The sequence below is a fragment of the Bombina bombina genome, chromosome 5 (assembly GCF_027579735.1).
Source record: "Bombina bombina isolate aBomBom1 chromosome 5, aBomBom1.pri, whole genome shotgun sequence".
Lineage (NCBI taxonomy): Eukaryota > Metazoa > Chordata > Amphibia > Anura > Bombinatoridae > Bombina > Bombina bombina.
The window spans coordinates 921,545,008-921,570,007 of NC_069503.1; the positions used below are offsets into that span (position 1 = coordinate 921,545,008).

The following is a 25,000-nucleotide window of genomic DNA, read 5'->3' on the forward strand; positions in this document are numbered from 1 at the left end:
GGTCCGTGATGTTGTCATGGAGGAGTGGAAGAGGACTCTAGTGGCAACCTGTGAAGCTCTGGTGAACTCCATGCCCAAGAGGGTTAAGGCAGTGCTGGAAAATAATGATGGCCACACAAAATATTGACACTTTGGGCCCAATTTGAACATTTCCACTTAGGGGTGTACTCACTTTTGTTGCCAATGGTTTAGACATTAATGGCTGTGTGTTGAGTTATTTTGAGGGGACAGGAAATTTACACTGTTATATAGGCTGTACACTTACTACTTTACATTGTAGCAAAGTGTCATTTCTTTAGTGTTGCCACATGAAAAGATATAATAAAATATTTACAAAAATGTGAGGGGTGTACTCACTTTTGTGAGATACTCTGTGTGTATGTGTATATATATATATATATATATATTATATATATATATATATATATATATATATATATATATATATATATATATCAGAATTTATGCTTACCTGATAAATTACTTTCTCCAACGGTGTGTCCGGTCCACGGCGTCATCCTTACTTGTGGGAATATCTCTTCCCCAAAAGGAAATGGCAAAGAGTCCCAGCAAAGATGGCCATATAGTCCCTTCTAGGCTCCGCCCACCCCAGTCATTCGACCGATGGACAGGAGGAAAAAATAGGAGAAACCATATGGTACCGTGGTGACTGTAGTTAGAGAAAATAATTCATCAGACCTGATTAAAAAACCAGGGCGGGCCGTGGACTGGACACACCGTTGGAGAAAGTAATTTATCAGGTAAGCATAAATTCTGTTTTCTCCAACATTGGTGTGTCCGGTCCACGGCGTCATCCTTACTTGTGGGAACCAATACTAAAGCTTTAGGACACGGATGAAAGGAGGGAGCAAATCAGGTTACCTAAACGGAAGGCACCACGGCTTGCAAAACCTTTCTCCCAAAAATAGCCTCCGAAGAAGCAAAAGTATCAAATTTGTAAAATCTGGCAAAAGTGTGCAGTGAAGACCAAGTCGCTGCCTTACGTATCTGATCAACAGAAGCCTCGTTCTTGAAAGCCCATGTGGAAGCCACAGCCCTAGTGGAGTGAGCTGTGATTCTTCAGGAGGCTGCCGTCCGGCAGTCTCGTAAGCCAATCGGATGACGCTTTTAAGCCAAAAGGAAAGAGAGGTAGAAGTCGCTTTTTGACCTCTCCTTTTACCAGAATAGACGACAAACAGAGAAGATGTTTGTCTGAAATCTATTGTAGCTTCTAAATAGAATTTTAGAGCACGGACTACGTCCAAATTGTGTAACAAACGTTCCTTCTTTGAAACTGGATTCGGACACAAAGAAGGTACAACTATCTCCTGGTTAATATTTTTGTTAGAAACAACCTTTGGAAGAAAACCAGGCTTAGTACGCAAAACCACCTTATCTGCATGGAACACCAGATAGGGCGGAGAACACTGCAGAGCAGATAACTCTGAAACTCTTCTAGCAGAAGAAATAGCAACCAAAAACAAAACTTTCCAAGATAACAACTTAATATCTATGGAATGTAGAGGTTCAAACGGAACCCCTTGAAGAACTGAAAGAACTAGATTTAAACTCCAGGGAGGAGTCAAAGGTCTGTAAACAGGCTTGATCCCTAACCAGAGCCTGAACAAATGCTTGAACATCTGGCACAGCTGCCAGTCGTTTGTGTAGTAAGACAGATAAAGCAGAAATCTGTCCCTTTAGAGAACTCGCAGATAATCCTTTATCCAAACCTTCTTGCAGAAAGGAAAGAATCTTAGGAATTTTTATCTTATTCCATGGGAATCCCTTGGATTCACACCAGCAGATATATCTTTTCCATATTTTATGGTAAATCTTTCTAGTTACCGGTTTTCTGGCCTGAATAAGAGTATCTATCACAGAATCTGAAAACCCACGCTTTGATAGAATCAAGCGTTCAATTTCCAAGCCGTCAGCTGGAGGGAGACCAGATTTGGATGTTCGAATGGACCCTGAACAAGAAGGTCCTGTCTCAAGGGTAGCTTCCATGGTGGAACCGATGACATTCACCAGGTCTGCATACCAAGTCCTGCGTGGCCACGCAGGAGCTATCAAGATCACTGAGGCCCTCTCCTGTTTGATCCTGGCTACCAGCCTGGGAATGAGAGGAAACGGTGGAAACACATAAGCTAGGTTGAAGGTCCAAGGTGCTACTAGTGCATCCACTAGAGTCGCCTTGGGATCCCTGGATCTGGATCCGTAGCAAGGAACCTTGAAGTTCTGACGAGACGCCATCAGATCCATGTCTGGAATGCCCCATAATTGAGTCAACTGGGCAAAGATCTCCGGGTGGAGTTCCCACTACCCCGGATGGAATGTCTGACGACTCAGATAATCCGCTTCCCAGTTTTCCACACCTGGGATGTGGATCGCAGATAGATGGCAGGAGTGATCCTCCGCCCCTTGTATTATTTTGGTCACTTCTTTCATCGCCAGGGAGCTCCTTGTTCCCCCCTGATGATTTATATACGCAACAGTCGTCATGTTGTCTGATTGGAATCTTATGAATCTGGCCTTTGCAAGCTGAGGCCAAGCCCTGAGAGCATTGAATATCGCTCTTAGTTCCAAAATGTTTATCGGGAGAAGAGACTCTTCCCGAGACCATAGTCCCTGAGCTTTCAGGGATTCCCAGACCGCGCCCCAGCCCACTAGACTGGCGTCGGTCGTGACAATGACCCACTCTGGTCTGCGGAAGCTCATTCCCTGGGATAGGTGGCCCAGGGTTAGCCACCAACGGAGTGAATCTCTGGTCTTCTGATCTACTTGAATCACTGGAGACAAGTCTGTATAGTCCCCATTCCATTGTTTCAGCATGCACAGTTGTAATGGTCATAGATGAATTCGCGCAAAAGGAACTATGTCCATTGCTGCAACCATCAACCCTACTACTTCCATGCACTGAGCTATGGAAGGACGTGGAACAGAATGAAGAACTTGACAAGCGCTTAGAAGTTTTGACTCTGACATCTGTCAGAAAAATCCTCATTTCTAAGGACTCTATTATTGTTCCCAAGAAGGGAACTCTTGTTGACGGAGACAGAGAACTTTTTTCTATGTTCACCTTCCATCCGTGAGATCTGAGAAAGGCCAGAACGATGTCTGTATGAGCCTTTGCTTTTGAAAGGGACGACGCTTGTATTAGAATGTCGTCCAAGTATGGTACTACTGCAATGCCCCTCGGTCTTAGAACCGCTAGAAGGGACCCGAGTACCTTTGTGAAAATCCTTGGAGCAGTGGCTAATCCGAATGGGAGGGCCACAAACTGGTAATGTTTGTCCAGAAAGGCGAACCTTAGGAACTGATGATGTTCTTTGTGGATAGGAATATGTAGGTACGCATCCTTTAGATCCACGGTAGTCATAAATTGACCTTCCTGGATAGTGGGTAGAATCGTTCGAATGGTTTCCATTTTGAACGATGGTACCCTGAGAAATTTGAATAGGATCTTTAAATCCAGAATTGGTCTGAAGGTTCCCTCTTTTTTGGGAACTACGAACAGATTTGAGTAAAATCCCATTCCTTGTTCCGTCATTGGAACTGGGTGTATCACTCCCATCTTTAACAGGTCTTCTACACAATGTAAGAACGCCTGTCTACTTATTTGGTTTGAAGATAAGTGAGACATGTGGAACCTTCCCCTTGGGGGTAGTTCCTTGAATTCCAGAAGATAACCCTGAGAAACTATTTCTAGCGTCCAGGGATCCTGAACATCTCTTGCCCAAGCCTGAGCAAAGAGAGAGAGTCTGCCCCCCACTAGATCCGGTCCCGGATCGGGGGCTACTCCTTCATGCTGTTTTGTTAGCGGTAGCAGGCTTCTTGGTCTGCTTACCCTTGTTCCAGCCTTGCATCGGTTTCCAGGCTGGTTTGGACTGTGAGGCATTACCCTCTTGCTTAGAGGATGCAGAATTAGAGGCCGGTCCATTCCTGAAATTACGAAAGGAACAAAAATTAGACTTATTCTTGGCCTTGAAAGGCCTATCTTGTGGGAGGGCGTGGCCCTTTCCCCCAGTGATGTCTGAGATGATCTCTTTCAATTCTTGTCCAAAGAGAGTTTTACCCTTGAAGGGGATGTTAAGCAATTTTGTCTTGGATGATGCATCCGCTGACCAAGACTTTAGCCAAAGCGCTCTGGGCGCCACAATTGCAAACCCTGAATTTTTCGCCGATAATCTAGCTAATTGCAAAGCGGCATCTAAAATAAAAGAGTTAGCCAACTTAAGTGCGTGAACTCTGTCCATAACCTCCTCATATGGAGTCTCTCTACTGAGCGACTTTTCTAGTTCCTCGAACCAGAACCACGCTGCTGTAGTGACAGGAACAATGCACGAAATGGGTTGTAGAAGGTAACCTTGCTGTACAAAAATCTTTTTAAGCAAACCCTCCAATTTTTTATCCATAGGATCTTTGAAAGCACAACTATCCTTGATAGGAATAGTAGTGCGCTTGTTTAGAGTAGAAACTGCCCCCTCGACCTTAGGGACTGTCTGCCATAAGTCCTTTCTGGGGTCGACCATAGGACTTCTCCCACTCCTTATTCACTATGTCCGCCACCCGCTTGGGTATAGGAAAAGCGTCGGGGTGCACCGGAACCTCTAGGAACTTGTCCATCTTGCATAATTTTTCTGGAATGACCAAGTTGTCGCAATCATCCAGAGTAGATAACACCTCCTTAAGCAGTGCGCGGAGATGTTCTAATTTAAATTTAAATGTCACAACATCAGGTTCAGCCTGTTGAGAAATTTTTCCTGAATCTGAAATTTCCCCATCTGACAAAACCTCCCTCATGGCCCCTTCAGATTGGTGTGAGGGTATGACAGAACAATTATCATCAGCGCCCTCCTGCTCTTCAGTGTTTAAAACAGAGCAATCGCGCTTTCTCTGATAAGTAGGCATTTTGGATAAAATATTTGCTATGGAGTTATCCATTACAGCCGTCAATTGTTGCATGGTAATAAGCATTGGCGCGCTAGAAGTACTAGGGGCCTCCTGCGTGGGCAAAACTGGTATAGACACAGAAGGAGATGATGTAGAACCATGTCTACTCCTTCATCTGATGAATCATCTTGGGCAACTTAATTATCTGTGACAGTATTGTCCTTACATTGTTTGGACGCTATGGCACAATTATCACACAATTTTGAAGGGGGAGACACATTGACTTTCATACATATAGAACATAGCTTATCTGAAGGCACAGACATGTTAAACAGGCTTAAACTTGTCAATAAAGCACAAAAACCGTTTTAAAACAAAACCGTTACTGTCTCTTTAAATTTTAAACAGAGCACACTTTATTACTGAATACTGTATGTGATAAAATATGAAGGAATTGTTCAAAATTTACGAAAATTTCACCACAGTGTCTTAAAGCATTAAAAGTATTGCACACCAATTTTCAGAGCTTTAACCCTTAAAATAACGAAACCGGAGCCGGTTACAGATTTAACCCCTATACAGTCCCAGCTACAGCCATTGCTGTGACTTTACCAAGCCCAGAGGGGAATACGATACCAAATGACGCCTTCTAGGAACTTTTCCAACTACTTTCAGGTCCTCACACATGCATCTGCATGTCTTGCTCTGAAAAACAACTGCGCAGTAATGGCGCGAAAATGAGGCTCAGCCTACAACTGGGAAGGCCCTTCCTGACTGGAAAAGGTGTCTAACATAGTGCCTGACGTTAAAAAACGTTCCCCAAGTTTATAAGTGTGAATTATCAGCATAAACATGTATAAAATGTCAAAATAAAGCAATCGATTTAGCCCATAAAAGTGTCTACCAGTTTTATAGCCCATATTAAGCCCTTTATTCTGTTTGAGACTAAGAAAATGGCTTACCGGTCCCCATGAGGGGAAATGACAGCCTTCCAGCATTACACAGTCTTGTTAGAAATATGGCTAGTCATACCTTAAGCAGAAAAGTCTGCTAACTGTTTCCCCCAACTGAAGTTACTTCATCTCAACAGTCCTGTGTGGAAACAGCAATCGATTTTAGTTATTGTCTGCTAAAATCATCTTCCTCTCACAAACAGAAATCTTCATCTTTTTCTGTTTCAGAGTAAATAGTACATACCAGCACTATTTTAAAATAACAAACTCTTGATAGTAGAATAAAAAACTACAACTAAACACCACATACTCTTAACCATCTCCGTGGAGATGTTGCCTGTGCAACGGCAAAGAGAATGACTGGGGTGGGCGGAGCCTAGGAGGGACTATATGGCCAGCTTTGCTGGGACTCTTTGCCATTTCCTGTTGGGGAAGAGATATTCCCACAAGTAAGGATGACGCCGTGGACCGGACACACCAATGTTGGAGAAATATATATATATATATATATATATATATATATATATATATATATATATATATATATACACATATATACATATATACATACATACACATACAAACACACATATACATACACATACATATACTCATGTATATTATCAATCTGTTAAATCTCCATTTTTTCTAACAACGGAGACCTCATATATTTGACCCATTATAACTTATGTGTAATATTTCTTTTTTAAATAATATTTATTAGGTGGTGTTATTAACTCTACTTTGTAATGTATTTTTGATGTGTTTTGTGCAATTTTTTAGATACACAAAACAGTTAACCAGAGCTCTGAAATCACAGTGATCATTCTAATGTAAATCGCAAAAGTGTACACACGATCGCGTTTACTTTCAATTCATAATACGAGCAGTAAAACCGATGAGTGCAAACCCTCGCTATACCCCTTATCACTCGGGGGCGCAAACTTTTGCGCTCCACTTGTAATCTGGCCCTAAATGTTTTGTATAGCAAGTCATTTAAGATCTTCTGAGATCTTTCCTAAGCAATCTGCTGTTAAATTTTTAATTACACTGGAAGCTGAATACAATGAACATCCAGGAAGTTCAATTTAATATCCTGGACATTAAGTATTAGCAAAATTTACACAAGTAGTCTTAAAGCTCTACACAAAAAAAAAAATGCACCAAAGCAGAAAAGGTATCACACAGCATTCTTACAGATGAGAATCGCTTTCTCCGGACTTCATTCTCAGCAGACATAAGCAGTAACTCAAGTTCTTTTATTCGCTTTTCTTTATCAGGATCATCCACATCAACAAAAGGCCGCTAAGAAAGGCATGTAACAGAACAGTGGAAGAAAAACACAAAACATGATAAAAAAAGAGGGGGGGGGGGAAGTACATGAAAGGCAAAAACACATGACAAAGCACAGATTAAATATATTAAAATATATTGTTGAATTAAAATGTATTATATAAAAGCTGTTTAAACCTATTGAAAAATGGGGAAACATGCATTTATGTGTTGTGTTCATATTCACTGGCCATTAAAACCCAGCCTGGCCATTATTTATACCCAGCGCTACGGAATTTGGCGGCGCTATACAAATAAATGATAATAATTTACTGGTCAACACAGAAATGCCTCCCCATGTATGAAAAATATGATTTTGTCTATTTACATACAGTAAAAACAAAATTTATGCTTACCTGATAAATTTCTCTCTTGCGATGTATCGAGCCCACGGATTCATCCAATACGTGTGGGATATTCTCCATCCCAACAGGAAGCGGCAAAGAGAGCACCCACAGCAGAGCTGTCTATATAGCTCCTCTCTTAGCGCCACCCCCCAGTCATTCGACCGAAGGCTAGGAAGAAAAAGGAAAAACTATAGGGTGCAGTGGTGACTGAAGTTTTTTAAATAAAAATAGACAGGGCGGGCCGTGGACTCGATACATCGCAAAGAGAAAGAAACTTATCAGGTAAGCATAAATTTTGTTTTCTCTTGAAAGATGTATCGAGTCCACGGATTCATCCAATACTTGTGGGATACCAATACCAAAGCCTTAGGACACGGATGAAGGGAGGGACAAGACAGGTACCTAAACAGAAGGCACCACTGCTTGTAGAACCTTTCTCCCAAAAATAGCCTCCGAAGAAGCAAAAGTATCAAATTTGTAAAATTTGGAAAAAGTATGAAGCGAAGACCAAGTCGCCGCCTTACAAATCTGTTCAACAGTAGCCTCATTTTTAAAAGCCCATGTAGAAGCCACTGCTCTAGTAGAATTAGCAGTAATACTTTCAGGAGGCTGCTCGTCAGCAGTCTCATAAGCCAAACGGATGATGCTTTTCAGCCAAAAAGAAAGAGAGGTAGCCGTAGCCTTTTGACCTCTCCGCTTACCAGAATAAACAACAAGCACCGAAGATGTTTGACGAAAATCTTTAGTTGCTTGTAAGTAGAACTTTAAAGTACGAACCACATCAAGATTGTGCAACAGACGTTCCTTATCTTGGAAGAAGGATTAGGACACAGAGAAGGAACAACACTTTCCTGATTGATATTCCTATTAGAAACAACCTTAGGAAGGAATCCAGGTTTGGTACGCAAAACAAAATGTATGCTTACCTGATAAATTTATTTCTCTTGTGGTGTATCCAGTCCACGGGTTCATCCATTACTTGTGGGATATTCTCCTTCCCAACAGGAAGTTGCAAGAGGACACCCACAGCAGAGCTGTCTATATAGCTCCTCCCCTAACTGCCACCCCCAGTCATTCGACCGAAGACAAGCAAGAAAAAAGGAGAAACTATAGGGTGCAGTGGTGACTGTAGTTTAAAAATAATAAACACCTGCCTTAAAATGACAGGGCGGGCCATGGACTGGATACACCACAAGAGAAATAAATTTATCAGGTAAGCATAAATTTTGTTTTCTCATGGTAAAGGTGTATCCAGTCCACGGGTTCACCCATTACTTGTGGGATACCAATACCAAAGCTTTAGGACACGGATGAAGGGAGGGACAAGGCAGGAACTTAAACGGAAGGCACCACTGCCTGTAAGACCTTTCTCCCAAAAATAGCCTCCGAGGAAGCAAAAGTATCGAATTTGTAGAATTTAGAAAAGGTATGAAGCGAAGACCAAGTCGCCGCCTTACAAATCTGTTCAACAGAGGCCTCATGTTTAAAAGCCCAAGTGGAAGCTACTGCTCTAGTAGAATGAGCTGTAATTCTTTCAGGAGGCTGCTGGCCAGCAGTCTCATAAGCCAAGCGGATTAAGCTTCTTAGCCAAAAAGAAAGAGAAGTTGCCGAAGCCTTTTGGCCTCTCCTCTGTCCAGAGTAGACAACAAACAAAGCAGATGTTTGACGAAAATCCTTCGTAGCTTGTAAATAAAACTTTAAAGCACGAACCACATCAAGATTGTGTAATAGATGTTCCTTCTTTGAAGAAGGATTAGGACATAATGAAGGAACAACAATCTCCTGATTGATATTCTTATTAGATACCACCTTAGGAAGAAACCCAGGTTTGGTACGTAAAACTACCTTATCTGCATGGAAAATCAGATAAGGGGAATCACACTGTAAAGCAGATAACTCCGAAACTCTTCGAGCCGAGGAGATAGCTACTAAAAACAGAACTTTCCAAGATAAAAGTTTAATATCTATGGAATGCAAAGGTTCAAACGGAACCCCTTGAAGAACTTCAAGAACTAAATTTAAACTCCATGGGGGAGCAACAGGTTTAAACACAGGCTTGATTCTAACCAAAGCCTGACAAAACGCCTGAACGTCTGGAACCTCAGCCAGACGTTTGTGCAAAAGAATAGACAGAGCAGAAATCTGTCCCTTTAAGGAACTAGCCGACAATCCCTTCTCCAATCCTTCTTAGAGAAAGGATAATATCCTAGGAATCTTGACCTTACTCCATGAGTAACCCTTGGATTCACACCAATGAAGATATTTACACCATATCTTATGATAGATTTTCAAGCCTGAATTAAGGTATCAATGACCGACTCTGAAAAACCACGCTTTGATAAAATCAAGCGTTCAATCTCCAAGCAGTCAGACGCAGAGAAATTAGATTTGGATGTTTGAAGGGACCTTGAAGTAGAAGGTCCTGCCTCAGCGGCAGAGTCCATGGTGGAAAGGATGACATGTCCACCAGATCTGCATACCAAGTCCTGCGTGGCCATGCAGGAGCTATAAAAATCACTGAAGCTCTCTCCTGCTTGATCTAGGCAATCAGACGAGGGAGCAGAGGAAATGGTGGAAACACATAAGCCAGGCTGAAGGACCAGGGCGCTGCTAGAGCATCTATCAGCGCTGCCTGGGGATCCCTTGACCTGGACCCGTAACAAGGAAGCTTGGCGTTCTGACGAGACGCCATGAGATCCAGTTCTGGTTTGCCCCATAGTTGAATCAGCTGGGCAAATACCTCCGGATGGAGCTCCCACTCCCCCGGATGAAAAGTCTGCCGACTTAGAAAATCCGCCTCCCAGTTCTCTACTCCTGGGATATGGATAGCTGAGAGATGGCAAGAGTGAACCTCTGCCCATAGAATTATCTTTGAAACCTCCAACATTGCCAAGGGGCTCCTTGTTCCCCCCTGCTGGTTGATATAGGCTACAGTCGTGATGTTGTCCGACTGAAATCTGATGAACCTGACGGCAGCTAGCTGAGGCCAAGCCTGAAGAGCATTGAATATCGCTCTTAGTTCCAGAATGTTTATCGGAAGGAGGGCTTCCTCCTGAGTCCATGAACCCTGAGCCTTCAGAGAGTTCCAGACTGGTCTCTTGATCCAGATTTACCAGAGGAGACAAATCTGTGTAGTCCCCATTCTACTGATTGAGCATGCAAAGTTGCAGTGGTCTGAGATGTAGGAGGGCAAACGGAACTATGTCCATTGCCGCTACCATTAGGCCGATTACTTCCATACACTGAGCCACTGACGGCCGAGAATGGAATGAAGAGCACGGCAGGAAGTTAGAAGTTTTGACAAACTGACCTCTGTCAGAAAAATTTTCATTTCTACTGAATCTATCAGAGTTCCTAGGAAGGAAACTCTTGTGAGAGGGGAGAGAGAACTCTTTTCTTCGTTCACCTTCCACCCGTGAGACCTCAGGAATGCCAGAACAATGTCCGTATGGGACTTGGCGATTTGAAAAGTCGACGCCTGTATCAGAATGTCTTCTAGGTAAGGAGCCACCGCTATGCCTCGTGGCCTTAGAACCGCCAGTAGGGACCCTAGAACCTTCGTAAAGATTCTTGGTGCCATGGCTAACCCGAAGGGAAGAGCCACAAACTGCTAATGCCTGTCTAGGAAGGCGAACCTGAGGAACTGATGATGATCTCTGTGTATCGGAATGTGGAGATAAGCATCCTTTAACTCCACGGTAGTCATATATTGACTCTCCTGGATCATAGGTAGGATGGTTCGAATAGTCTCCATCTTGAAGGATGGGACCCTGAGAAATTTGTTTAGGATCTTGAGATCCAAGATTGGTCAGAAAGTTCCCTCTTTTTTGGGAACTATAAACAGATTTGAATAAAAACCCTGGCCCGGTTCCTTCCTTGGAACTGGGTGGATCACTCCCATAACCAGTAGGTCTTGAACACAACGTAAGAATGCCTCTCTCTTTATCTGGTTTGCAGATAATTGTGAGAGATGAAATCTCCCCTTTGGAGATGAAGCTTTGAAGTCCAGAAGATATCCCTGGGAAACAATCTCCAGAGCCCAGGGATCCTGGACGTCTCTTGCCCAAGCCTGGGCGAAGAGAGAAAGTCTGCCCCAACTAGATCTGGTCCCGGATTGTGGGCTACTCCTTCATGCTGTCTTAGAGGCAGCAGCAGGTGTTTTGGCCTGCTTCCCCTTGTTCCAAGCCTGGTTAGGTCTCCAGACTGGTTTGGACTGGGCAAAATTTCCCTCTTGTTTTGCATTAGAGGAAGTTGAAGCTGCGCCACTCTTGAAGTTTCGAAAGGAACGAAAATTAGTCTGTTTGGTTCTTAATTTGTTGGACCTATCCTGAGGAAGGGCATGACCTTTTCCTCCAGTAATATCAGAAATGATCTCCTTCAGTCCAGGCCCGAATAGGGTCTGCCCTTTGAAGGGGATGTTGAGAAGCTTAGACTTTGAAGTAACCTACTCAAGAGACTCGAACCAGAAAGCCGCTGCAGCAGTGACTGGGGCAATGCATGCAAGAGGCTGGAGAATAAAACCTTGTTGTATAAAGATTTTCTTAAGGAAACCCTCTAATTTTTTATCCATTGGATCTAGGAAAGCACAACTGTGCTCGACGGGGATAGTTGTACGCTTAGCTAGGGTAGAGGCTGCTCCCTCCACCTTAGGGACCGTCTGCCACGAGTCCCGTGTTGCGGCATCTATGGGAACCATCTTTTTAAAAGCAGGAGGGGGAGAGAACGGTACAGCTTGTCTATCCCATTCCTTAGTAATAATTTCTGAAAACCTCTTAGGGACTGGAAAAACGTCAGTGTAAACAGGCACTGCAAAGTATTTGTCCATTTTACACAATTTCTCTGGGACTACAATGGGGTCACAGTCATTCAGAGTCGCTAAAACCTCCCAAAGCAACAAGCGGAGGTGTTCAAGCTTAAATTTAAACGCTGTCATTTCAGAGTCAGACTGAAGTAACGCCTTCCCTGAATCAGAAATGTCACCCATAGATAGAAGCTCTCCTGCTTTGGCTTCTGCATATTGTGAGGGTATATCTGACATAGCTACTAAAGCGTCAGAAAGCTCTGTATTTGTTCTAGCCCCAGAGCTGTCTTGCTTTCCTTGTAACCCTGGCAGTTTGGACAATACCTCTGTGAGGGTATTAGTCATAAACGCCGCCATGTCTTGTAAGGTAAACGCATTGGACGCGCCAGATGTACTTGGCGTCACTTGAGCGGGAGATATAGGTTCTGACACATGGGGAGAGCTAGGTGGTTTAACCTCCCTTTTGTCAGTCTGAGAAACCTCTGGTGATAAATCTTTAAATGCCATAATATGGTCTTTATATTCTAAGAGGGGGTTCCACAATGGCTTCTAAACATAATGAACAAGGAGTTTCCTCTATGTCAGACATGTTTAACAGACTAGTAATGAGACCAGCAAGCTTGGAAAACACTTTAATAAATGTGAAACAGCAATTAAACAAAAATGGTACTGTGCCTTTAAGAGAAAAAAACTACCACATAAACTGCAAAACAGTGTTAAAAAGTAGTAAATTCTAAAAAAATTTTACAGTGTGTATAAGGGACTAAAACATCATTGCACCCACTTGCAAATGGATGATTAACCCCTTAGGCCCCAAACTGGATTTGAAAAACTTTAAAACCGTTAATAAACAGTCAAACACACTGCCACAGCTCTGCTGTGGCTCCTACCTGCCCTTAAACACGATTTTTGCAGGAAAAAAACCCTCTATAGTGGTCCTAGTTGCCAGAGGACTCCTTTAGGGAAGCTGGATGTCTCAGTCTGAATATTAACTGCGCATTTAGAGCGTGAAAATAGGCCCCTCCCACCATGCACTCGATGTCAGAGGGCCTTAAAAAAGTACTCCTAGGAGTAATCTGACTAGCCATGTGGAAAACTAGGCCCCAAATAAAGATTTATCACCCTCAGAGAAAAAAACGTTTTTTTCTATAAACCATGACACTAAGTAATATGAGTATTAACATTTATATTACCCTTTTTTGTAAGCATGATCCCAGTCGTTAAATCACTGCATCAGGCTTACCTCAAATATACAAGGCTCTGTCAGCATTTTCTAGACCTTATCTCTCTAGAAATAAATATACTGAACATACCTCAAATCAGGTAATCTGCAAACCGTCCCCCCAACTGAAGTTTTCTTTCCATACTCTTCAGTTATGTGTGAGAACAGCAATGGACCTTAGTTACAAACCGCTAAGATCATCAACCTCCAGGCAGATTCTTCTTCTAATTTCTGCCTGAGAGTAAAACAGTACAACGCCGGTACCGTTTAAAAATAACAAACTCTTGATTGAAGGTAAAAAGTCACCACATCTCTCTTACACTTCCTATCTTGTCGAGAGCTGCAAGAGAATGACAGGGGGTGGCAGTTAGGGGAGGAGCTATATAGACAGCTCTGCTGTGGGTGTCCTCTTGCAACTTCCTGTTGGGAAGGAGAATATCCCACAAGTAATGGATGAACCCGTGGACTGGATACACCTTTACAAGAGAAAACCACCTTATCAGCATGGAAAACAAGATAAGGTGAATCACACTGTAAAGCAGATAACTCAGAAACTCTTCGAGCCGAAGAGATAGCTACTAAAAACAGAACTTTCCAAGATAGAAGCTTAATATCTATGGAATGCATAGGTTCAAACGGAACCCCTTGAAGAACTTTAAGAACGAAGTTTAAGCTCCAAGGCGGAACAACAGGTTTGAATACAGGCTTGATCCTGACTAAAGCCTGAATTAAAGCCTGAACGTCTGGGACATCTGACAGACGTTTGTGTAGAAGAATAGACAAAGCAGATATCTGTCCTTTCAAGGAACTAGCTGATAATCCCTTCTCCAATCCTTCTTGGAGAAAAGACAATATCCTAGGAATCCTAATCTTACTCCATGAGTAACCCTTGGATTCACACCAATAAAGATATTTTCGCCATATCTTATGAAAGATTTTCCTGGTGACAGGCTTTCTAGCCTGAATCAGGGTATCAATGACCGACTCACCCACGCTTTGATACAATAAGGCGTTCAATCTCCAAGCAGTCAGACGCAGAGAAATTTGATTTGGATGCTTGAACCCTGGATTAGAAGGTCCTGCCTCATCGTCAGAGTCCACGGTGGAACCGATGACATGTCCACCAGATCTGCATACCAAGCCACGCAGGTGCTATCAAAATCACCGAAGCTCTCTCCTGCTTGATTCTGGCAACCAGACGTGGAAGGAGAGGAAACGGTGGAAATACATAGGCCAGGTTGAAGGACCAGGGCACTGCTAGAGAATCTATCAGTACTGCCTGGGGATCCCGGGACCTGGACCCGTAACAAGAAAGCTTGGCGTTCTGATGAGACGCCATCAGATCTAATTCTGGTGTGCCCCATAGCCGAGTCAGCTGGGCAAATACTTCCAGATGGAGCTCCCACTCCCCCGGATGAAAAGTCTGGCGACTTAGGAAATCCGCCTCCCAGTTCTCTACCCCTGGGATATGGATTGCTGAAAGATGGCAAGAGTGAGTCTCCGCCCATTGGATTATTTTGGTCTCCACCATTATCGCTAGAGAACTCTGTGTTCTTCCTTGATGATTGATATAAGCTACAGTCGTGATGTTGTCCGACTGAAATCTGATGAACTTGGCCGCAGCCAGCTGAGGCCACGCCTGAAGAGCATTGAATATCGCTCTCAGTTCTAGAATGTTTATCGGGAGGAGAGCTTCCTCCTGAGACCATAAGCCCTGAGCTTTCAGGGAGTTGCAGACTGCACCCCAGCCCAGTAGGCTGGCATCTGTCGTTACTATGAGCCACTCTGGCCTGCGGAAACACATTCCCAGAGACAGGTGGTCCTGAGACAACCACCAGAGAAGAGAATCTCTGGTCTCCTGATCCAGATGTATTTGAGGAGATAAATCTGCAATCCCCATTCCACTGTTCAAGCATGCATAGTTGCAGTGGTTTAGGCAGACAAAAGGAACTATGTCCATTGCCGCTACCATAAGTCTGATTACCTCCATACACTGAGCCACTGATGGCCGAGGAATGGAATGAAGAGCTTGGCAGGTGGTTATGAGTTTTGATTTCCTGACCTCCATCAGAAATATTTTAATTTCTACTGAGTCTATCAGAGTCCCTAAGAAGGAAACTCTTGTGAGAGGGAAGAGAGAACTCTTTTTTATGTTCACCTTCCACCCATGAGCTCTCAAAAAAGCCAACACGATGTCCGTGTGGAACTTGGCTAGCTGGAAAGTCAACACTTGAATTAAGATGTCATCTAGATAAGGCGCCACTGCTATGCCCCGCGGTCTTAGAACCGCCAAAAGGGACCCTAGCACTTTTGTGAAAATTCTGGGAGCTGTGGCCAACCCGAAGGGAAGGGTCACAAACTGGTAATGCCTGTCCAGAAAGGCGAATCTGAGGAATTGATGATGATCTCTGTGAATAGGGATGTGCAGATACGCATCCTTTAAGTCCATGGTGGTCATATATTGACCCTCCTGGATCAGAGGCAGAATGCTCCGAATGGTCTCCATCTTGAACGATGGTACCCTGAGGAATTTGTTTAGAATGTTGAGATCCAAGATTGGTCTGAAAGTTCCTTCTATTTTGGGAACCACAAACAGGTTTGAGTAAAACCCTAGCCCTTGTTCCGCTTTTGGAACTGGGCGAATCACTCCCATGGTATGTAGGTCTTCTACACAGCGTAAGAACGCCTCTCTCTTTGTCTGGTTTGCAGACAATTGAGAAATGTGAAATCTCCCCCTTGGGGGGGGGGAGTCTTTGAATTCCAGATGATAACCCTGGGTAACAATTTCTAAAAACCAGGAATCGTAAACATCTCTTGCCCAAGCCTGGGCGAAGAGAGTCTGCCCCCTAATAGATCCGGTCCCGGATCGGGGGCTACCCCTTCATGCTGTCTTAGAGGCAGTAGCAGGCTTCTTGGCCTGTTTACCCTTATTCCAAGCCTGGTTAGGTCTCCAGACTGACTTGGATTGGGCAAAATTCCCCTCTTGCTTCGCAGCTTGGGAAGAGGAAGAGGGACTACCCTTGAAGTTCCGAAGGAACGAAAATTATTTTGTTTGGTCCTCATTTTATTTGTTTTATCCTGAGGGAGGGCATGGCCTTTCCCTCCAGTGATGTCTGAAATAATCTCTTTCAGTTCAGGCCCGAATAGGGTCTTCCCCTTGAAAGGGATGTTCAAAAGTTTAGATTTTGATGACACATCAGCAGACCAGGACTTAATCCATAAAGCCATGCGCGCTAAAATGGCAAAACCTGAATTCTTTGCCGCTAATTTAGCCAGTTGAAAAGCGCCATCTGTAATGAAAGAATTAGCCAGCTTAAGGGCCTTAATTCTATCCATAATATCCTCTAATAGAGTCTCCATCTGAAGTGCCTCTTCTAGAGCCTCGAACCAGAAAGCAGCTGCAGTAGTTACAGGAACAATGCATGCAATAGGTTGGAGAAGAAAACCTTGATGAACAAACATTTTCTTTAGGAGACCCTCTAATTTTTTATCCATAGGATATTTGAAAGCACAACTGTCTTCCATAGGTATAGTTGTACGCTTGGCGAGAGTAGAAATAGCTCCCTCAACCTTAGGGACCCTCTGCCACGAGTCCCGCATGGTGTCAGATATGGGAAACTTTTCTTAACAACAGGAGGGGGAGCGAACGGTATACCTGGTCTATCCCACTCCTTAGTAACAATGTCCGCAATCCTCTTAGGGACTGGAAAAACATCAGTGTAAACAGGAACCTCTAAGTATTTGTCCATTTTACACAATTTCTCTGGGACCACTATGGGGTCACAATCATCCGGAATCGCTAATACCTCCCTGAGCAACAAGTGGAGGTGTTCTAGCTTAAATTTAAAGGCTGTCATATCAGAATCTGTCTGAGGGAGCGTCTTCCCTGAATCAGAAATCTCTTCCTCAGACAGCAAATCCCTTAGCCCTACTTCAGAACATTGTGAGGGTATATCGGATACGGCTACTAAAGTGTCAGAAGGTTCAGTATTTGATCTTAACCCAGAGCTGTCACGCTTTCCTTGTAACCCAGGCAGTTTAGATAATACCTCTGTGAGGGTTGTATTCATAACTGTGGCCATATCTTGTACAGTAAACGAAGTCGAAGCACTAGAGGTACTTGGCGTTAATTGTGCGGGCGTTACTGGTTGTGACACTTGGGGAGAGCTAGATGGCATAACCTCATTTCTTTCAGTCTGAGAATCATCTAACGCTATATTTTTAAGTGCTATAATATGCTCTTTAAAATTTATAGACATATCAATGCAAATGGGACACATTCTATGAGGGGGTTCCACAATGGCTTCTAAACACATTGAACAAGGAGTTTCCTTGATGTCAGACATGTTAAAAAGGCTAGTAATGAAACAAGCAAGCTTGGAAAACACTTTATTCAAAGTAAACAGTACTTAGAAAAAAACGATACTGTGGCTTTAAGAGAAAAAAAGATGCACAAACTCTGCAAAACAGTGTAAAAAAGCAGTAAACTTTTCGAAATTTCTACAGTGGAATCATAAAGCCTTAGTAAGATTGCCCCACCAGTCAAATAAACGATAAACCCCTTAATGGAAAAACCGGATTGACAAAACATCAAAACACCGGTATAAAAACGTTCAGCACCTTGTGGCGCCTACCTGCCCTTAGGGATAGAAAGCTTCCTTTAGGCCCTCAAGTACAGCATGACCCTCCGGAGTAGCAGTTGGATGTCTTGTCTGTAAAATAAACTGTGCATCTGAGGCGTGAAAATAGGCCCCTCCCACCTCACTCAATGTCAGTGGGGCCTAAAAGAAACACACCAAAGTGTTTCTAAACTAGCCATGTGGGTTAATAACCCTTGAATAAGCCATAATGGAGCTTCCAAAGTCCCTCAAAACGTTAATCTCTCTTAATAAAAAACGTTTTTCTTATAAGTGCCACCAATAACAATTTAGCCTTTTGTGCAAGCTGGGATTCCATACTAAGTCTCTGAATACAGCTTACCCTTCCCTCATGGAGAAAATGTCAGCCTTTTCACAGTCTGTCTAGAAAAAAATTGACTGACCATACCTCAAAGCAGCTTAGCATGCAAACTGTTCCCCCAACTGAAGTTTTCCTGTACTCCTCTGTGGGAACAGCAGTGGATCTTAGTTACAAAGTGCTAAGATCACCATACTCCTAGCAGAAATCTTCATCCCTTTTCTGCTAGAGAGTGAATAGTACACACCGGTACCATTTAAAATAACAAACTTTTGCTTGAGAAAATAAAAACTAGCATTTTTGTCACCACACTCACTTTACCCTTCCTAGCACTTAGAGTAGGCAAAGAGAATGACTGGGGGTGGAGCTAAGGGAAGAGCTATATAGACAGCTCTGCTGTGGGTGCTCTCTTTGCCACTTCCTGTTGGGAAGGAGAATATCCCACAAGTATTGGATGAATCCGTGGACTCGATACATCTTGCAAGAGAAATTAAATTTTATTTTTCTTCACACACAGGAGAAGCCAATTCAACAAGAGGTATTAAAAAAGCTACTTTATAATGAAAAAAAAAATACCATACATGATTATTTCTCAAAAAATTTAACAGAATGCATAACTGTGCATCAGAGAATCTGTATTTAAAACACACACACACTATATATATATATATATATATATATATATATATATATATATATATATATAAATAAAACACACATATATACACACACACATATATATATATATATATATATATATATATATATATATATATATATATATATATATATATATATATATATATATATGTGAATAACACGTGTGTTGTTTTCAGCCTAATAAAACAGCATTTACTAGCCAAGAAATGCATTGCCAAGTTTCTTGTTTATATATGCTGTGATTATATACTTTCATATGCTATATGTGCCTCCCCCCCCACTTGTCTGTTTATTTTGTAGATTACCTTTTATGAAGGCTTGCAGTGTAGACAACAATCCTGTCTAACATATGTATGGAATAAAGGCTTTAAATTCTAATCAACCAGAATTATTATTTTTTTGCCATTTTTGGAAAATACCCTAAAATACTTCAAAAGACAGACTTGTTTTGTACTTGATAAACTATAGTCATGCAAAGAGAAAAAAAAACATTTAATTGAATATTTAAAAACCCTTCATGATGTAGCATACTATGGATTACTAGTTTTACAGAAAATGCTTTCAGATTTTTCATTCGAAAATCTGAGACCTGAATTTTAATAGCACCCAGGGTCAGTTGCATTGCACCAGTAAACATTCACATCCCTGTCTAAAGAATCTATAATATATAATAATAAATACTATTTAATACTTGATGCTACCATATCTCACACTGTGAAGTCTATATTTTGCACTGTGCAACTCAATAAATGTATCTATTATTTTTGCGCGTGAATCTCAATATATTTTGAAGAGTGTGGAATGTCCAATAGAGGGTACAACCTGTGAGAAATAATAGCATCAACGCATACAATTTTTCCACCAAGCAAGGCTCAACAATAAAAAAAATAACGTAATTTCTCGCCTCGCAGGGCGTAGAGCTAAATATTAAGTCGCAAACAACATGATTCTCTAATTAATCCACGTCAAATATAACTGCATCAACTAAAGAAAGATATGAATATGCTTTATTTAGTATCTCGTTGTCTATTGGTTATTTTACCTTTTAAAGAAAAAGGGAGAATAAAAGAAAGAGAAAGAAAAAAAAGGGGGGGGGGGAGAAAAGGAAAACCAAGGGAAGTGGGAGAGAGAAAGTTCGGCTTTCCAAATTCCTAGTTAAAGGGCCATAATACCCAAATGTTTAAACACTTGAAACTGATGCAGCATAGCTGTAAAAAGCTGACTAGAAAATATCTCCTGAACATCTCTATGTAAAAAAGAAAGATATTTTACCTCAAAAAGTTCCTCAGTAGCCACCTCCCATTGTAAAGGATTTTTGAAGCAGCATTTTAGTGTGTCTGTCCTGGGACATCTGAAGGGATGAGCATCGTGCACTCTCATATTATTTCACCAATCAGGTAAAGGAAGCTTACTATGAAATCTCATGAGAGTTAAGTCAAATCTCATGAGATCACAGTAAGAGTTCATGAAATCAGCACTGCTGATGCCGATTGGCTGCTGTTCATTTTTTTATTTTTACCTGGAACTGGAAGCAGCTGAGTATAACTTTTTACACAGAACTTACTCTGCTGAGCTGAGGAGATTGTGAGGTAAAAACATAATTTATGCTTACCTGATAAATTTATTTCTCTTGTAGTGTATCCAGTCCACGGATCATCCATTACTTATGGGATATTAACTCCTCCCCAACAGGAAGTGCAAGAGGATTCACCCAGCAGAGCTGCTATATAGCTCCTCCCCTAACTGCCATTACCAGTCATTCGACCGAAAACATGCAGAGAAAGGAAAACCATAGGGTGCAGTGGTGACTGTAGTTTAATGGAAAAATTACCTGCCTTAAAGTGACAGGGCGGGCCGTGGACTGGATACACTACAAGAGAAATAAATTTATCAGGTAAGCATAAATTATGTTTTCTCTTGTTAAGTGTATCCAGTCCACGGATCATCCATTACTTATGGGATACCAATACTAAAGCTAAAGTACACGGATGACGGGAGGGACAGGCAGGCTCTTTATACGGAAGGAACCACTGCCTGAAGAACCTTTCTCCCAAAAACAGCCTCCGAAGAAGCAAAAGTGTCAAATTTGTAAAATTTGGAAAAAGTATGAAGAGAAGACCAAGTTGCAGCCTTGCAAATCTGTTCAACAGAAGCCTCATTCTTAAAGGCCCAAGTGGAAGCCACAGCTCTAGTAGAATGTGCTGTAATTCTTTCAGGAGGCTGCTGTCCAGCAGTCTCATAGGCTAACCGTATTATGCTACGAAGCCAAAAGGAGAGAGAGGTAGCCGAAGCTTTTTGACCTCTCCTCTGACCAGAATAAACGACAAACAGGGAAGACGTTTGTCGAAAATCCTTAGTTGCCTGTAGATAAAATTTCAGGGCACGGACTACATCTAGATTGTGTAGCAGACGTTCCTTTTTCGAAGAAGGATTAGGACACAAAGATGTAACCACAATCTCTTGATTGATATTCCTGTTAGTGACCTCCTTAGGTAGGAACCCAGGTTTAGTACGCAGAACTACCTTGTCTGAATGAAAAATCAGATAAGGAGAATCACAATGTAAGGCAGATAACTCAGAGACTCTTCGAGCCGAGGAAATCGCCATTAAAAACAGAACTTTCCAAGATAACAACTTGATATCAATGGAATGAAGGGGTTCAAACGGAACCCCCTGTAAAACATTAAGAACTAAGTTCAAACTCCATGGTGGAGCAACAGTTTTAAACACAGGCTTGATCCTAGCTAAAGCCTGACAAAAAGCTTGAACGTCCGGAACTTCTGACAGACGTTTGTGTAAAAGAATGGACAGAGCTGAAATCTGTCCCTTTAAGGAACTAGCGGATAAACCCTTTTCTAAACCTTCTTGTAGAAAAGACAATATCCTCGGAATCCTAACCTTACTCCATGAGTAACTCTTGGATTCGCACCAATATAAGTATTTGCGCCATATCTTATGGTAAATCTTTCTGGTAACAGGCTTCCTAGCCTGTATTAAGGTATCAATAACTGACTCAGAAAAACCACGTTTTGATAAAATCAAGCGTTCAATTTCCAAGCAGTCAGCTTCAGAGAAATTAGATTTTGATGTTTGAAGGGACCCTGGATCAGAAGGTCCTGTTTCAGAGGTAGCGACCAAGGTGGACAGGATGACATGTCCACTAGATCTGCATACCAAGTCCTGCGTGGCCATGCAGGCGCTATTAGAATCACTGATGCTCTCTCCTGTTTGATTCTGGCAATCAATCGAGGAAGCATCGGGAAGGGTGGAAACACATAAGCCATCCCGAAGGTCCAAGGTGCTGTCAAAGCATCTATCAGAACCGCTCCCGGATCCCTGGATCTGGACCCGTAACGAGGAAGCTTGGCGTTCTGTCGAGACGCCATGAGATCTATCTCTGGTTTGCCCCAACGTCGAAGTATTTGGGCAAAGACCTCCTGATGAAGTTCCCACTCCCCCGGATGAAAAGTCTGACGACTTAAGAAATCCGCCTCCCAGTTCTCCACTCCCGGGATGTGGATTGCTGACAGGTGGCAAGAGTGAGACTCTGCCCAGCGAATTATCTTTGATACTTCCATCATTGCTAGGGAGCTTCTTGTCCCTCCCTGATGGTTGATGTAAGCTACAGTCGTGATGTTGTCCGACTGAAACCTGATGAACCCCCGAGTTGTTAACTGGGGCCAAGCCAGAAGGGCATTGAGAACTGCTCTCAATTCCAGAATATTTATTGGTAGGAGACTCTCCTCCTGATTCCATTGTCCCTGAGCCTTCAGAGAATTCCAGACAGCGCCCAAACCTAGTAGGCTGGCGTCTGTTGTTACAATTGTCCAGTCCGGCCTGCTGAATGGCATCACCCTGGACAGATGTGGCCGAGAAAGCCACCATAGAAGAGAATTTCTGGTCTCTTGATCCAGATTCAGAGTAGGGGACAAGTCTGAGTAATCCCCATTCCTCTGACTTAGCATGCACAATTGCAGCGGTCTGAGATGTAGGCGTGCAAAGGGTACTATGTCCATTGCTGCTACCATTAAGCCGATCACCTCCATGCATTGAGCTACTGACGGGTGTTGAATGGAATGAAGGACACGGCATGCATTTTTAAGCTTTGTTAACCTGTCTTCTGTCAGGTAAATCTTCATTTCTACAGAATCTATAAGAGTCCCCAAGAAGGGAACTCTTGTGAGTGGAAAGAGAGAACTCTTCTTTTCGTTCACCTTCCATCCATGCGACCTTAGAAATGCCAGTACTAACTCTGTATGAGACTTGGCAGTTTGAAAGCTTGAAGCTTGTATCAGAATGTCGTCTAGGTACGGAGCTACCGCAATTCCTCGCGGTCTTAGTACCGACAGAAGAGCACCCAGAACCTTTGTGAAGATTCTCGGAGCCGTAGCCAATCCGAATGGAAGAGCTACAAACTGGTAATGCCTGTCTAGAAAGGCAAACCTTAGATACCGGTAATGATCTTTGTGAATCGGTATGTGAAGGTAAGCATCCTTTAAATCCACTGTGGTCATGTACTGACCCTTTTGGATCATGGGTAAAATTGTCCGAATAGTTTCCATTTTGAACGATGGAACTCTTAGGAATTTGTTTAGGATCTTTAAATCCAAGATTGGCCTGAAAGTTCCCTCTTTTTTGGGAACCACAAACAGATTTGAGTAAAACCCTTGTCCTTGTTCCGACCGCGGAACCGGATGGATCACTCCCATTAATAAAAGATCTTGTACGCAGCGTAGAAACGCCTCTTTCTTTATTTGGTTTGTTGACAACCTTGACAGATGAAATCTCCCTCTTGGGGGAGAGAATTTGAAGTCTAGAAGGTATCCCTGAGATATGATCTCTAACGCCCAGGGATCCTGGACATCTCTTGCCCAAGCCTGGGCGAAGAGAGAAAGTCTGCCCCCCACTAGATCCGTTCCCGGATCGGGGGCCCTCGATTCATGCTGTCTTAGGGGCAGCAGCAGGTTTCCTGGCCTGCTTGCCCTTGTTCCAGGACTGGTTAGGTCTCCAGCCTTGTCTGTAGCAAGCAACAGCTCCTTCCTGTTTTGGTGCAGAGGAAGTTGATGCTGCTCCTGCTTTGAAATTACGAAAGGAACGAAAATTAGACTGTCTAGCCTTAGGTTTGGCTCTGTCTTGAGGCAGGGCATGGCCTTTACCTCCTGTAATGTCAGCGATAATTTCTTTCAACCCGGGCCCGAATAAGGTCTGCCCTTTGAAAGGTATATTAAGCGATTTAGATTTAGAAGTAACGTCAGCTGACCAGGATTTTAGCCACAGTGCTCTGCGTGCCTGAATGGCGAATCCGGAATTCTTAGCCGTAAGTTTAGTTAAATGTACTACGGCATCTGAAATAAATGAGTTAGCTAACTTAAGGGCTTTAAGCTTGTGTGTAATCTCATCTAATGGAGCTGATTCAAGTGTCTCTTCCAGAGACTCAAACCAAAATGCTGCTGCAGCCGTGACAGGCGCAATGCATGCAAGAGGTTGCAATATAAAACCTTGTTGAACAAACATTTTCTTAAGGTAACCCTCTAACTTTTTATCCATTGGATCTGAAAAGGCACAGCTATCCTCCACCGGGATAGTGGTACGCTTAGCTAAAGTAGAAACTGCTCCCTCCGCCTTAGGGACCGTTTGCCATAAGTCCCGTGTGGTGGCGTCTATTGGAAACATCTTTCTAAATATCGGAGGGGGTGAGAACGGCACACCGGGTCTATCCCACTCCTTAGTAACAATTTCAGTAAGTCTCTTAGGTATAGGAAAAACGTCAGTACTCGCCGGTACCGCAAAATATTTATCCAACCTATACATTTTCTCTGGTATTGCAACTGTGTTA

At 42.8% G+C, this 25,000-nt stretch overlaps 1 protein-coding gene across 1 annotated transcript in view; it reads right to left on the reverse strand.

Annotated features, from left to right (window-relative positions):
- The window catches only part of MYBL1 (MYB proto-oncogene like 1), a 397,408-nt gene that overhangs the window by 130,307 nt on the left and 242,101 nt on the right, over window positions 1-25,000 (reverse strand). Inside the window, exon 8 of the mRNA XM_053715092.1 lies at window positions 7,044-7,151. Coding sequence (XP_053571067.1) covers window positions 7,044-7,151 — 108 coding nt within the window. The remainder of the gene's footprint in view (window positions 1-7,043; window positions 7,152-25,000) is intronic.